At 33.5% G+C, this 15,796-nt stretch overlaps 1 protein-coding gene across 1 annotated transcript; it reads left to right on the forward strand.

The window, feature by feature from the left end:
- The first annotated feature begins 4,223 nt into the window (after positions 1–4,223).
- LOC125049489 (probable cytochrome P450 9f2) lies at positions 4,224–15,373 on the forward strand. The gene is made up of 10 exons (XM_047648824.1): positions 4,224–4,468; positions 5,378–5,541; positions 8,532–8,648; positions 10,352–10,557; positions 11,021–11,156; positions 11,235–11,312; positions 12,305–12,523; positions 12,613–12,710; positions 13,323–13,491; positions 13,992–15,373. Exons 1-10 carry the CDS (start codon positions 4,260–4,262, stop codon positions 14,156–14,158), a joined length of 1,563 nt encoding a protein of 520 aa, XP_047504780.1. The 5' UTR covers positions 4,224–4,259; the 3' UTR covers positions 14,159–15,373.
- Positions 15,374–15,796: the final 423 nt, after the last annotated feature.

Genomic DNA, 15,796 nt, shown 5'->3' on the forward strand with positions numbered 1-15,796 from the left:
TAATCTTAATAATATAATCTATAATTGTTGTCAAAACTTATGGTCAAAACACTCGTCCACGCTATATAGGATTAATTTAATTAATTAATTAATCACCTTCCCATTGAAAGCATTACACGGTAGTGATCTATAACTTCTAGGAAGGTGATTAAATAGTTTGATAGCCATGGCGTTACGATTTTTTGAATACATCGTAGGTATATGATAATATATGATTGTATTTCGTAAATAAATATATCTCAAACTCAAACTATCTTTATTCACGTAGGTAAACAAGTACACTTATGAATTGTCAGAAAGAAGTTAAATTAATTGTAAATTTACATTTACTACCAGTTCGCAAGTCAAGGGCGTAGAGCGGATAAGAAGAACTGGCAAGAAACTTTCCGCCACTCTTTTTAATCGCCAAGTATTTTCATATAAATTGTTTGAACTGAAGAAAATCAATCCCAAGGATTAGGATCATTTAAGTATTCCTCAAATTTATAAAAGCTTTCTTGATTAATTTTCGTTTAACGAGGGCTTTGAATTTATTTATAATTCTCTAATTTCGCTTGGGAGTTTGTTGTAAAAAGGAATACAATCAATCAGTGGCGCTACAAACTTGTTTGGTCTGGGCCTATGATTTCTATACCTGATTCATGATCATTTGTCAATCTAATAGACAAGTAGGTGATCAGCCTTCTGTGCCTGACACACGCCGTCGACTTTTTAGGTTTAAGGCAAGCCGATTTCCTCGCGATTTCCTTCGCCGTTCGAGCTAATGTTGTATGCGCACATAGACATAAAATCCATTGGTGCACAGCCGGGGATCGAACCTACGACCTCAGGGATGAGAGTTGGACGCTAAAGTCAATACGCCAACACTGCTGTAATCTGTATTACTTAAAGGATTATAAGCGTTCACGTAAAGTTAGAAAATAAGTGTTTGTACGGCGGTGTGGAAACAATTCCCTTTTTTATTTTTAGTTTCTATTGTATATAATACGGCGTATAACATACTTCAAATATTAGTGACATAAAATGCTTTTCAATTTAAACAATGAAGCGAAGTCACATAAATAACTAGTGGCAATAGGTGCTCCCACAGATACAAAAATTAATAATCGCTTTCGACACGAAATAGCTTTTATAGTACAATGCCGCTTTCTTAACGTTTGTCGCATGTTTTTTGATTGATTAAAAAAACAGGTGTGTTCTTGGTCTTAGCCTTAGATTTCTGTGTCTGTCTCGTGATCATTTGTGTTTTTTTTAATATTGCCTGATTGGCTTTTTGGGTCACAGGACAGTTTCTTCTCGAGGTTTTTCTTCACAGTAGGAAGTAGTAGGTTCTTCATTGGTGCACAGCCGTAGATTGAAGATATGAAAGATTCTAGTTGTTTCAAACCTCACTGGTTTGTGTCAATTTATAATTTTAGTTCTTATATTGATTTATTTATTTGAACAGCGATCTATAGGTGCGATATATTAACGTACATTGTTTAATTAGAATTTGTGTGGGAAACTATAGTAAGAGTAATAGTTTCAAAAACCGCAGCAATTACCTGTCAAAAACAGGCATTACCAAAAGTATTGACAAATCAGTTGTCAAGTTTGTGCATAGGTGCTCTTAGCTGAACACGCAATGTATTTAAAACGATTTAATACAACCACTTTAAAGGAAATGTGTACTTTAATTTAGAAGTGCTTTGAAATTGAATGATAGTTTTATAGATGTGGTCCCCTTTATTTGACTTTGACCCGACTCTTTTAAAACTACGTTTGGATAACTACAGATAAAATAGGTCAAAAACATAAAAGATTTTTAATTCCGATGATGACATCTTATGAAGCTTATTCGATATATAATTTTCATGATAAATTTAATAAAATAAAAGTAGTAATTTATAGGTGCGCTTATAATTGTCAAAAAATCACAAACCAAGGGCGTACAATCGAAGAGAAGAACGGTCAAGAATCTTTCCTCTTCTCTTTAAGATGTTTTGTTTTAATGATAAAATAAAAATTAATGAGTAGCGCTACAACCCTTTTAGGTCTGGGCTTCAGATATCTATCTCTGCAGCTATATCGGCAGCCTCCTGAGCCTGACACGCCGTTTTCGGTCTAAGGAAAGCCGGTTTTCTTACGAGGTTTTCTTCACTGTTCGAGCGAATGTTAAATGCGCACATAGAAATCCATTGGTGCACAGCCGGGAATCGAACCTACGACCTGAGCGATGAGAGTATATTTTGGACCTCTTATATAAATTTATTTCAGCGAACTACTATTAAAAGGGCATTGTGTACTACCTTCCTAATTATAGTTATCTAGTTATCTCTTTTCAGTGATAGGGATAATACAATTTAATTTGCATTACAAGAATAAAGCTTTATTGCAAGCGAAGTGGTTTACAATTTTCTATCATTTAAAATCTCATAACACAACCGATCAATTACGTTCTGTGACCATTGCACCACATCTCAAATACTTCTAAGCGCTGGCTAATTTAATACCACAATACTAGTAGATTTTTTCACAAAACTTCAGTTTAGCAATAAATTTCTTTAATACTGTGCTTTTCTCTCCACAATGATTGCCATAAAACATGGGGAGCGTTGTAAATAGTTAATAAATTTGCTTTAAAAACGTTTATTTTATGTGTTTTTCTCGAAATATTATTATATTAAACACTATTCATAGTAATTATTTTATCGTCAAGTGATTCGTATGCATGATAATTTGTGAAATCCAACGAAAAGAAAGTAGATACTTATTCATCTGTTTTATTTATACATTTTCTATTGTAGGTTTTTTGTATTGTCTGTAGGCAAAGCTCAGGCAACGACCAATGATCATTAATCTAATAGATAATTCAAAAGTTTTTTCTTCTGCGTGAAATCAGCCCTAAGGCTATGAGCGAATTGAAAGCGTCTACTCATCTACTGCCTAGAGCTATTGCCGGTCTAGCTCTAGAATATGGTGACGTCTACGTAATATCTATTCTATGGTGACCTGGTAAGCAAGTTCCTTCGGATGACAGATTAACCCCTCTTTGCATTTAGCTGCCAGTCTTCGGATTTCCTCTTTGATTGTTCTCGTTCGTCGTTGGTTATGTACCATGGTACTTTTGCAATTGCCCTTACGATCGTATTCTGTTGTCGCTGGAGTATGTTTGTTGGTATTGCGCTGCTCCACAGTTGGAGGGCATATGTCCAAATGGGCTTTATGATAACTATAAGGAGTTTTTAAAGACTTTATAGAGTCTCGAGTTTCTTCCTAGCATCCAGTATAGGCTGTTGTACTTAAGCTGTAGTTCCTGCTTTTTACATTTGATTTGGTGCTTCCACGTTAATCCACAATCAATGTGTAAGATATTATATGGTCGCTGTGGGGCAAACTCAAAAGTAATTTAATTTATTCATTAGATAAATACATAGTAAATCGAAAGATAAATAATTATATACCCCAAAACTAGAATGATGATGTGGTGTGTTAATAATGATTATAAGCAGATTTCCGGTTGTTATCTGGTTTGATGATAATGTAACTCAATGTTTAATTTAAAAGCGATAGCAATTTTAAATACCAAGCATAAGCTACTTATGCTTGGTATTTATAAGCTACTTATATCTTCTATGGCAATTAAGGTTTACAATAAATTACCAAAATAATTAAAAGATCTTCCGACTAGAGTCGACTAAAAAGCGACTTGGTGTATTACTTTTGGACAAAATTTACTATTCAATAAATGATTATTTGCGTAAGACACTGTAGTTGATATAAATTTTATAAAGTATGGTATGATATGAACGATACAAATAATATAAGAATTTATCAATTCATTTGACTAATAATGTAAAATTTGAAATTCCTTTAAAGACAAATTTGCGCACCATTGTGTGTGGATTATGCGAACTTACGATTGTACCACCTTACATATTCTTGCAATATATGAATTATTATTATTATATACTTTACATATAGTGTATAGTATGAAGTGATATTTAGTAAATAAAAGAGGCATGTTGATTTACTTAATAATTTTGACTTTCATAAATAATATTTATGGTCGATTTAAAGAAAAAAACATGTCGAACAATGCAAGGTCCGTATATATTTATTCTAACCAAACATTTATCATGTTTTATACATTTTGTAGTTTTTCGAAGTAAGCTTAAATGAAACTTCCTATAAATCGCGACCTCTTCAAACTTGTCCTCACATTACCTCAACACTACAATTGACCACTTCAATCACAGTTGATTCGAAGCTCAACAGCGATGCTCATTGAAGCTGCTATTTTCTTCGTGACAGCGGTATTAACCTACCTATACTACAACTACAAGCAAATACATAACTACTTCGATGCCCGAGGAATAAAATATGTGCCCGGATGGCCAGTCTTTGGCAATACAATCCAGAGTTCATTTAAAAAGACGCATATGGTTGAGGATTTAGATGCTGTGTATAGAGCATATCCTGATGAGAGGTAAGATTATTTTTAAGGCGTTTATTTGTATGCGAGTTTTGGCTAATGTTTAAGTCTTTTTTTAATCGTTAAATTTACAAATTTGCGAATCTTACTCAAATGTGGTTTAAATAACATGTTTTGTTTCAACTATGAAAAAAAATGTCAAGTCTGCTTAATAAATATACATATTCGGCAAAATCTTTGAACGCTGAAGTATGAAATTTCTACAATATGATAGTGCGGTTTATACACTCCAAAAATACAGGGTATTGGATATGTAACCTATAACGATATTTTATTAGATGAAATTATATGTTTCTTTCGACTTTATATTATTCTATCGTCAGCAAGTATAAAAAACATAATTTGTGTCTTATTAAATTTAAAACAATCAAGCCAATTTGTCCGACGAAGGTCGTATCAATTTCGATGCGACCTGTGACTTTTTATAGTTTAGTTAATATACCAGACAATGGAATACCTAAATTAATAGTTGCTATAACTTCTGACAAAATTATAGAAATATTAATTATTATTCCTTTCTAAAAGTGTAAGCATTTTTTTCCAAAACACAAATATAAATTTTACCACAATTTTGTTAACCTACATATTAATAACAATAATAATGAAACATTAATAAATAGAAAACTAAAACAAATTAAAAAGTTTGATCCCTGTGGCAGTGTACCTTTAATGCTGGCAGCATTTCCTCGCTGTATTGCGATACTTATTCGTTGAGCGAGGAAAGCAGCTGCTCTAGTGAAGACTTAAATAGAACTATATATCTTCACCTTAACTTCAATGGCTGTTTAATAAATAAAAAATACAACTCGAACAACTAAATATTCAATTATAACCATCAATTACTAATGATTCAAGACAACGATGGGAAGCATCCCGCTGACTTCCGGTTGAATTATTTTCTAGATATGTCGGTTACATAGAAGGAAAAACCAGGATAATCATGATTCGTGACCCGGAGATCATAAAGGCTGTGACGGTGAAAGATTTTGAGCATTTCGTGGATCACAGAGACTTTATACCCGTGGAAGTTGAGCCTCTAATGGGAGACAGTATATTCAGCATGAAAGGTATTTTACATATATATGTCGCAGCCAACTAGCTTAATACGCTGTTTCATTAACAGCCTAGCCTTTTAACTAAACAGTTTGGTTTAACTAGCGGCCTGAAAGATATTATGAGGCGTTATTCTCTTTCTGTCCTACACTATCTGCATGTGTTTAATTATTATTTTAACATCAGGGCCTGTATTTTCTAACAGTAGCAATACCGATCCCGACGCTTTTATATCTCGATGTTGTTATCACAAAATACGTAGCACTGATGTTGCAACCCTGGTACGCAGTACAAAAACTCGCTTTTGGGAGTGGCTATCGCTCATAGAAGTTACTGAGTAACGGATCTGCCCCTGTACTATACCGAGTACAGGGGCTGAGCTTTTATTTTCGGTTATAGAACCGATAAAATATAGTTTCGTCTATATACAAATCAGGTTAGACCACCAAGGATTGAATCGTCACTAAGATATTATGTATTAATAGAAAATAATATACATATTTTAGGTACTATGCTTGCTATACTTCATTTTGATCATTTTATTTATTAGTGTAAATACAATAATTAGTTTTATCTATATCAGAAATTCAATCCTAAAAACTGCTGGCGTAGATTACAGGTTACTGCGTCGTCTTTTATCAAATGTCAAAAGATCAATTATAACAACGTCAATAAACATGTTTTATAATAACCTACTACATATATTTTTAATTTAAAGTGCAACAAGCGTATCGTTATTTAAAAATAATGTAGATATATTTAAATATTCTGAACACGATATTGCGCCAACACTGTTTACATTTTAATACCTTGGTTTATACTTGTAATCTGTTTGTCGTAGATCACTCAAGTATATAACCTACATAAGGTTAAGAATATTGTAAATAGTTTAAGAATAAAAATATTAAATTAAAACAAATTTAAAAAGTTTGGCACACTGCCACAGTGTACCTTTAACGCTGGCAGCATTTCCTCGCTGTATTGCCATACTTATTCGTTGAGCGAGGAAAGCACCAGCTCTGGGGTAGATAGTACATCTACCAGGCGCCAACTTAAATCTTTTATTAGTGCCTGTGCACTTGAACCCCACGACCCAAAAGTCTCCAAATAAAAGAAAATCGAAGAGGAAAGACTCTTATTTTTTTATTATTTAATTCAACGTGGTGTCTGTGTTTTGGATGAGCTTATCAATATTGTTACACAGAAGGATAAATACGCAAGGAAGAAGTGGCTATTATATGCCTTTTTCGCTCCTTGCATCTTTGTAGCTTGTTTTATAAGTAAAAGTTAAAAAAGAAAAATAAAAACAAAATACCTGCTAAGGGTACAAAAAGTGCATACTTAAAGTACCAAACAATTAAATTTCGTCTAGCAATAGAATTATAAAATACAATATAAATTAATGAAAACTTAAAAGCTAATCTTAGGGTTAATGAATCATAGTAACTATATATATGTAGCTGTATATATAATATATATGCTCAAGAAGAAGATTCTTCAATTAATTTAAAGACTGAGCGTCTGATTACAAGAGGTAAGGAGTTCCAATGCAGAATAATTTGCGTAAAATAGAAATAGAATTCAGTTTTATGAGTAGGAGAATCAATAATTAGATTATCAAGTCACTAATTTTTAAAATGCGTGTGTAGTATATATAATAAGTAGCAGACCGGCCAAGCGTTGCTGTGGCTAAGGTTTTTGTTGTATTACATAGTAGTAAACTATTTAAGAGAAACGGCAGGAGAACACTAATCCACCATGCTTTTTTGGTGATTATGCCATTAAATTGTAGCTTATATGAAACGTTGGTACTTTCAACACAGCGCCATCTGTTAGAATTGTGACTATCAAATAATAATAAATATATATATATTATTATGCGGGTATAAATTGAGATGTAAGCTATCCTATCTTTTAAGTTGGATCAAACAACACACGGTGTGCAAATTTGATTGATATCAGTTCGGTAGTTTAGGAGTCCATAGTGGACAAACGTCGTTTTTACAACAAACTCCCAAGCGAAATTAGAGAATTATCACTAAATAAATTCAAAGCCCTCGTTAAACGAAAATTAATCAACAAAGTTTTTTATAAATTTGAGGACTACTTAAATGATCCTAATCCTTGGGATTGAATTGCTCCAGTTCAAACAATTTGTATGACAATACTTGGCGATTAAAAAGAGTGGCGGAAAGTTTCTTGCCAGTTCTTCTTACCCGCTCTACGCCCTTGACTTGCGAACTGGTAGTAAATGTAAATTTACGATTAATTTAACTTGACGATTCAAAAGTGTACTTGGTTACCCACTTGAATAAAGATATTTTGAGTTTGAGTTTGAGTTTGAGTAAACAACGTAACACGTAATTTATATATATTAAGATTATACAACTACAATGCCTAGTAGAACCTTAGTATCTGTTTCAATTCCTTAAATAAGGAAGCCGGTGTGTAGCCACGCCGGTTTTTATTATTGTTTTTAAATTAATAAGTTAAGTTGTTATTAATTGTGAAGTTAACTGTGAAGGCTTAATCTTATGATTATGAGGTAACGTAATTTTCAAGAGATTTGGTGGTTGGTGGTGTCGCAGCTGTAGTAAGAAATTGTCTAACTAAAAATAATTGTGACACATTAGCGTCTTTTTTTCCCTTTATGGCTCTGGCACGGTTTGTGCATTAGCCAGCGTAAGTATAAGATTTTTATAATTCGCACTTGTAATTTGCCATCCTCGGCCTACGTATTGCTACGTTCTAAACCTTCAGTCTCCTTTCTTAGGTAGCATACTCACTGTTTGTCTTAGAAATTCGACCGTGCCCTCCATGTACGGTTTAAGCACTCGCTCGGTACCGCACAACCCTCCCAAAGGCCTAGAACAAATTTAAAATAAATAAAAACTTGCCCTTAAACCGGGAATCGAACACGGTACCTCTCACCTAGCTGCAACTTAATAAGACCGCTAGGCTATGAGGCCCTTCATTAGCGTCTTAAGTATGTAAATAATTACAGGTGACAGATGGCGCGATATGCGAACTACTTTGAGTCCAGCATTTACAAGCTCCAAGATGCGACGAATGATGCCATTCATGAATGAAATTAGCGCTAATATTATCGAATATGTCAAAGGTATGTTGAGTCATGGCTTATCATTTCTGCATGCTCAGGTTCTTTTAGTTTATAAGCGCAGCGGAGGAGTACACCGGTCGTAGACATCCTTATCAAATTAGCAATTTTTTTATGTTAATTTACTAAATAATTAGCATTGAAAAATTTGATGTACGTAAGTGGTTAATAGCTTCTATAGTTATTATTATTTTAAACATGCTACCCAGGAACCGTATGTATGTATTAACAAAAAGAAACGACAAATTAAAATCTCATTTTTTCATATAGATAAAATTCTGTATACAAATAGAATCTCTTTGAAAATAGGTGTTCGTTGTTTTATTTCATTAGGGTGAAATAAGTTAATTTATTGTTTAATAATATGTATTGTGAAACTCACCTCGCTTTGTATGGTATGAAAGATTATATGGAAATGTCAAATATTTTTCGTTTTATAATAATATTTAAACCGCATTGGGTTCTCAAAACACTACTATATTACACAAACAGGTAATTTAATATAAATTAAGTCTAATTAAAAAAAAATGTTTTAGTTTTAAATGGATATCTCCGTGTATAGAAAGTGTAGCATATAGCTCCAAAATATTACGTTAGGGTCGCATACTTAATCAAAAATAAATAAATAATTAGAAATACTAAGACGAAAGACATAAAAAAAGCTATTTTACAAATGGTTTCTTAAACTATCTAATAGATTTTCAGCAAAACAATTTTTGTATCTTCCCTTAATTATTTAATGGAAACAGACACACTAGAGCAGTGTTGGCCAACACTTGGCTTCAGCGTGCGACTCTCATACCTGAGGTCGTAGGTTCGATCCCCGGCTGTGCCCCAATGGACTTTGTTTCTATGTGCGCATTTAACATTTGTCGAACGGTGAAGGAAAACATCGTGAGGAAACCGACATGTCTTAGACCCAAAAAGTCGACGGCGTGTGTCAGGCACTGAAGGTTCATCACCTACTTGGCTATTAGATTTAAAAATAATCATGGAACAGACTCAGAAATCTGAGGCCAAGACCTAAAGAGGTTGTAGCGCCACTGATTTATTTTTTAAACAGACACGCTAGAGTGTCTGGCCTAAGCGGGACGTCGTGTGTAAGACTCCCTAATCACAGTACTACGCAAATATCTAGTGTAGTAGTAGAAATTTGCATAGCTCTGTATACAAATACCTCATGCAAATGTTAAATAATTTTCTGAATTGTAAATTTCGTCTGAATTTCTGAAGTTTAATAAGGAAACAGTTTTACTATAAATAATATTATGTTCTATAACTGACTCGATTTACATTATACTATTTAGTCCAGAATGCAATTTAAAGTTGTTCTATAAACCTTTAAATATTTACCATTATGACACGAGGGAGAACAGAATCACAGCAGTACTTGAGGCATTGACAAAACAAGTTCACTTTTGCTTTTTCTATCTTAAAGTGTTTAAATTTTACAGGCTTAGTTTTCATGGGTTGAAGCAACAAAACGGCTGCAAAATTTAAGGATCTAATTATTGTTATTATATAACATTACACATTTACACACACACTCACGAATGCACACATATAGCTACCATTTCCACACGTTGTACAATGTACGGAAGAGTTGGCACAAGTCATTTTTATTTACGTAAAAAGGGATATTGTATATAATTCTAGTTATCTAATCTTAGACAAATCTTAAATAAATAATTTGGTTTTGGTTTCAGAGCACATAAACGAGGATATTAATGTTGACGACTTAATCAGACGGTATACAAATGATGTCATTGCATCAACTGCTTTTGGTCTTACGGTTAATTCTCTTAAAGATAAAGATAATGAGTTTTATAAGACCGGCCGAGCATTATTCAACTTCCCGTTTTTTAGAAGAATTATTTTCATTATTAATATGCTATTTCCTGCAGTGGCAAAGGTAAATGTTTCATTCTAAAATTTAATGCACAGTCTAAATAATTATTTTTTATTTAGTTAATATAACATATAAATGGTATTTCATAACATACCATAAAAGTAACATATTAACCATTTTATAATTAGGTTAAACGTGTTTTATTTATCATAATTTTTTCTATCATATATATATTATTGAGTGTGTGAATGTACCTACAGTACACATTCACACACACATTCGAAGACCACTGTGGTTTGTATAAATGTCACAATAGCAGTCAGGACTACACACTACTACAGACGCATATTAAAATAATGCTTTAACTTGCTTTTTTATATGTTCAGCTACTAATTAACTGATCGGGTGGTCCATTTATTAGCCGCGGTAGCAAATACTTCTTACTTCTCTCACCATAGACGTTGTTTGCTCTCGAATTACAGAGCCGACATCTTGAAAAAAGTGCTAATGCCAATGCGTTTTTCAGATTCTGGGCGTACGTATTTTTCCTCCAGAAGCTACTTCGTTCTTTATGAACATTGTGTCTGGCACGATGGAGCACCGAGAAAAAAACAACATTGAGAGACCAGATATGATTCAACTTCTTATGGATGCATCTAAGGGTAAATACAGTTAACTAATAAAATAGTAATGAATTTTGAAATACACATTTTACTGATCTTTTTCGTCTATTTTTTTAGGAAAGCTCAAAACCGATAAAGAAGGCACTGACGATGTGGCTACAGAATATGACCTAAAATCATCTAACGCTTCTAGAAGTAAGTTTTTTATTCAAAGTCATTGATATACAAAAAACCCAAGATGCACAGTCTCGAATAAAAGTAACGCTCGAAAGTGTCCCGAAACACTATTTCTGTCCCTTTCTATAACAGTATGTCTATAACAGTATATGTTACAAGCATATACTATTGCAAAATCAACCTTACGCGAATTGCTTAAAGTTGTTATTACAACGCAGTGTATACGTACTTAAAGCAATAAAATTTTACGACCGACCGTGGTCGGTAGGACAAGGTATTGAGTGGAGTCGAACATGACTTTTTTACTTACAAATATTTAACATAATTTTAAATTTATCCGACTTTTCGGGGGCTTTACAGCGTGCGTGGTCACGGTGACTGAAGACAAAAGGTGTGGGATGTTAAATAGTTGTAAATTTATAATAATACATAACTTTAATCCGGTTAAAAAGTTTTTTCTTTAAATTAAAAAAAAAAAATGTTAAATTGGCTACCTCCTGACCTACACTTTATATAGCGTAAATATATTTGTCAAAAACTACACACAAAAAAGTTCAAAAGTACATAAATTTATTTATAAAAAAAACACAAATAAATAACATCGACTCCACTTATTAGACGCGAGACTATTTGAAATGAGCGCACAATTTAGAATGTTGCGCTCATTTTTTGAGGACGTTTTTTAGACGTTGAGTGTGCATCTTGGGTTTTTTGTATATCAATGTTCAAAGTCAAATGATTAATTTAAATAAGGCCTATTACAAAATATATTATTAAAAAGGCACTTTTGAAAATCAAAATTACAAATTAATAATATTAAAACAATGACTAGTGGCTCCTTCCAAACGACGTTTCATATAACGAATAATGGACAAGAAACACCATACCTTACTCTTAGAAAGAAATTTTATATTTCTATAAATTTCTTTAAATTGAAATAAGAAGATCACTAGAACAGCAAATCTAGATGAAACTTGATTCGGAGATAAATAATGTTTAAACATTTTCAGATTGGTCTCAATCAGAGTTAGCAGGTCAAGTATTCATTTTCTTTGCTGCTGGATTTGAAAGCTCAGCCTCAACCTTAGTCATGTTGCTTCATGAAATAGCCCTAAACAATGAAGTTCAGGAGAAATTGTACCAGGAGATAAGAGAGTTTCAGGAGAAACACGGATCACTAGTTTACGACCGAATAAGTGATTTGAAGTATTTGGATTGTGTCTTGAATGGTTCGAACTATTTTATTTGTTTACTTAACCCTTTTTAATGGTCAATTAAAATCATGTGCTAATATTTAATTTATTATACTTTTTTGCAGAAGCGTTAAGAAAATGGTCTGTAGCAGTTGTAGCAGACAGAGTTTGCACGAAACCCTATGAATTACCACCACCTCATGAAGGAGGCAAACCATGCAAGGTATGATTCGACCACAATACAAATAACATAATACAAATTAACTTAAAATTAAAGTAAATAAAAGGACTCACTATGGGTATTAAATTTTCAACCACTAGGCACGTGCACGTGTAATTTAGTAACAAAATTGCAGTAGAAAAAATAGCCGTTAAAGGGTTTAAAATAAACAATGCCCCCATGGCTCAGCAACATTGAAATGCATTTATCACGGAGGTATATAATCATATAGATCATATTTATTGATATAAAACTTTATTTAACCTTTAAGTTTATTTAAATTTGTACTACCCACGAGCAGTGTTTGCCTAGTGGCTTCAGCGTCCAACAGCCATCCCTGAGGTCGTAGGTTCGAGCCCCGGCCGTGCACCAATGAACTTTCTATGTTCGCATTTAACATTCGCTCTAACAGTGAAGGAAAACATCGTGAAGAAACCGGCTTGCCGTTCCCAAAAAGTGAACGGCGTGTGTCAGGCACAGGCGGCTGATCACCTACTTACCTATTTGATTGACAATTGATCATGAAACAGACAGAAATCTAAGGCCACGTAAAAAGGTTGAAGTGCCACGGATTTTTTTCCGTACCTACTAATGTATCACATATTATTTTTTCAGTTAAATCTTAACGATATCGTATACACTCCAATCAACTCTCTCCACATGGACCCGCTTTACTTCCCGAACCCTGAAGTGTTTGACCCTGAGAGATTTTCCGATGAGAATAAACATAATATTAAGCCATTCACATTTATGCCATTTGGTGTTGGACCTAGGATTTGTATTGGTAAGTCTTTAGTATACAAGTAAAAAGTTCTTAGACAATTTAATTGTACGCAAAATGGATTTTAAGATGCATTTAGCATACTCTGCAGTATTAAAAGCTACTTCACTTATCATAAGACACTTAAAACAATCCTTATTAAGTTTATACAGTGGGTTTGTGTAAACACCCCGTTTGGGTTAGTTGATAGAGAATGATTTGGATAATGCTGTGAAGTGATACAAAGTATCGCTAGCATAACCCTTTGTTGTATACTAAAACAAATACCTCCTGGTTCAGACTTATCTGTTAATATTTGAAAATAACTATCTATTTATTTTTTAACAACGCAAAGCCTAAGTCACTTAGACCAGTTCGAAATTCAAAATGTAGTCATTTTGTTGTAACAGATACAAAAAGGTGAAATCCAGATTTGAATTCCGATTTCAATAATTTTAAATTTACTAGCATGAAGTTAGACACTAGTTGCAGTTTATATAGGTTCTCATAATTCATCGTTTTAGGTATCCGATTTGCTGTAATGGAGTTGAAAGTGCTATTATATTACCTAATAGCCAACTTTAAGGTTGTGAAATGCTCGAAGACGAGTGACCCGCCGGTTTTGGCACCAGAAGATGTCAAAATTATGGCGAAGGGTGGGAGCTGGGCGAAATTTGAAGTCAGGGAATAGAAGTAGTATGGATTCCCGGAGACTACCTCAGTCAACCAAACCCCCCGTGTGGTTCTGTTTCAGAGGCAGCGCCTGCCTAATAAAAATAACTGTACTCTATTTCGACTAAACAGGCCTTGTGGAATCGATGGCACTCACTCCCGAAGCGATAATTCACTCTGTTTCGAAGTCAGGTTTTTATGTACGTTGCAGATCAATCGTTTGAATAATCACCTCATAATAAAGATGTAACGTCTCGCCCAATATGTTACCCTCATTTACTAATTACGAAGTCAGTTTCGTACCTATCATTAGCTAAAGTACCATCTGAATTCTCCTGCAAATGCACCAGGAATGGACGGGAAAAGGATTTGATTGCTAATTAAAAATATAATTACCATGTTTTATGTATTTATTTGCATTAGGTTACAGTTCAATTTTACTAGTACCGTAGTAGTTTATTTTAGTAGTATGTCATTTCTTGGCGAGTCACACGAAAAGTTTCTGAGGTAATCTTCCAAACTGAAACTCCAGAAATTGTAGTACAAATATATCACATAAAATACTCCCCACATAATGCAGAACAGATATACTGAACGCTAGCTGTATTATAGCTCCACACCCAACAATTTTTTCTTAAAAAATCCGCTATTACTCTAATCGGTTTACGTCCAAAGGAATCAAAATATTCTCCAACTTTTTCGTGGTTAATATGATTAGCTACCCAATGAGAGCGTGGTTTTGTGTTTGAGTCGAGATTGCATTTAATAAATGCGGGTAAGTGTATGTGCATTGGTAGGCGATTCGAGGGGTACACGCTATACTGTATGCTGGGATGTATTCTATGGAGACTCATTTGTAAGTTTAATGTATTTATTTTTACTCCAGCGCGCTTGACCTTCTACTTATATATATTGCACTTAATGCAATTCCAATTCCTATCTTTCTATCACGACATCCTAATATATGTAATATCTTAATCTTATTAAAAGCAATCATATCTATATCATGAAGTAATTCAATTTCTGGTTTAGTATTTTTTAACGTAGCATCCCAACTTAATCCAGGTGCTGTATAGTAATGAGCCGGATCTAATTCGTAGGTTCGAATGCAAACACACCTAAAATTTTCAAAAATATCTGCTAACAGTAAATCATCCGTTTTTAAATAAAGATTTTTTTTTATAGAACGGGGGGCAAACGGGCAGGAGGCTCATCTGATGTTAAGTGATACCGTCGCCCATGGACACTCTCAATGCCAGAGGGCTCGCGAGTGCGTTGCCGGCCTTTTAAGAAATGGTACGCTCTTTTCTTGAAGGACCCTAAGTCGAATTGGTATAATGAGATTTGAATAATCTATCATATTTTTACAATTGAAATGATTCCAAACGAGTAAACGTTAAACTATTAAAGTAGGGGAAAAGTATTAGGAGCTGGAGATCTAATTGCTCAACCACATTTTCAATATTTTCTGATAGTCTTGTTGCAATTCAATTAAACAAATGAAGTTAATTTGTAATAAACCTATTTATCTCGGATTTTGTATATTAGATATATCGAAATATATTGGGATGACAATACAAAATGATGTCGTTCATGGTAGTTAGATTGGAATTGGAACTGTATTTAGTGCAATGTATAAGAGTAGAAGGTCAAGCGC

This window comes from Pieris napi, chromosome 5 (genome assembly GCF_905475465.1).
Source record: "Pieris napi chromosome 5, ilPieNapi1.2, whole genome shotgun sequence".
In the NCBI taxonomy this organism is placed as follows: domain Eukaryota; kingdom Metazoa; phylum Arthropoda; class Insecta; order Lepidoptera; family Pieridae; genus Pieris; species Pieris napi.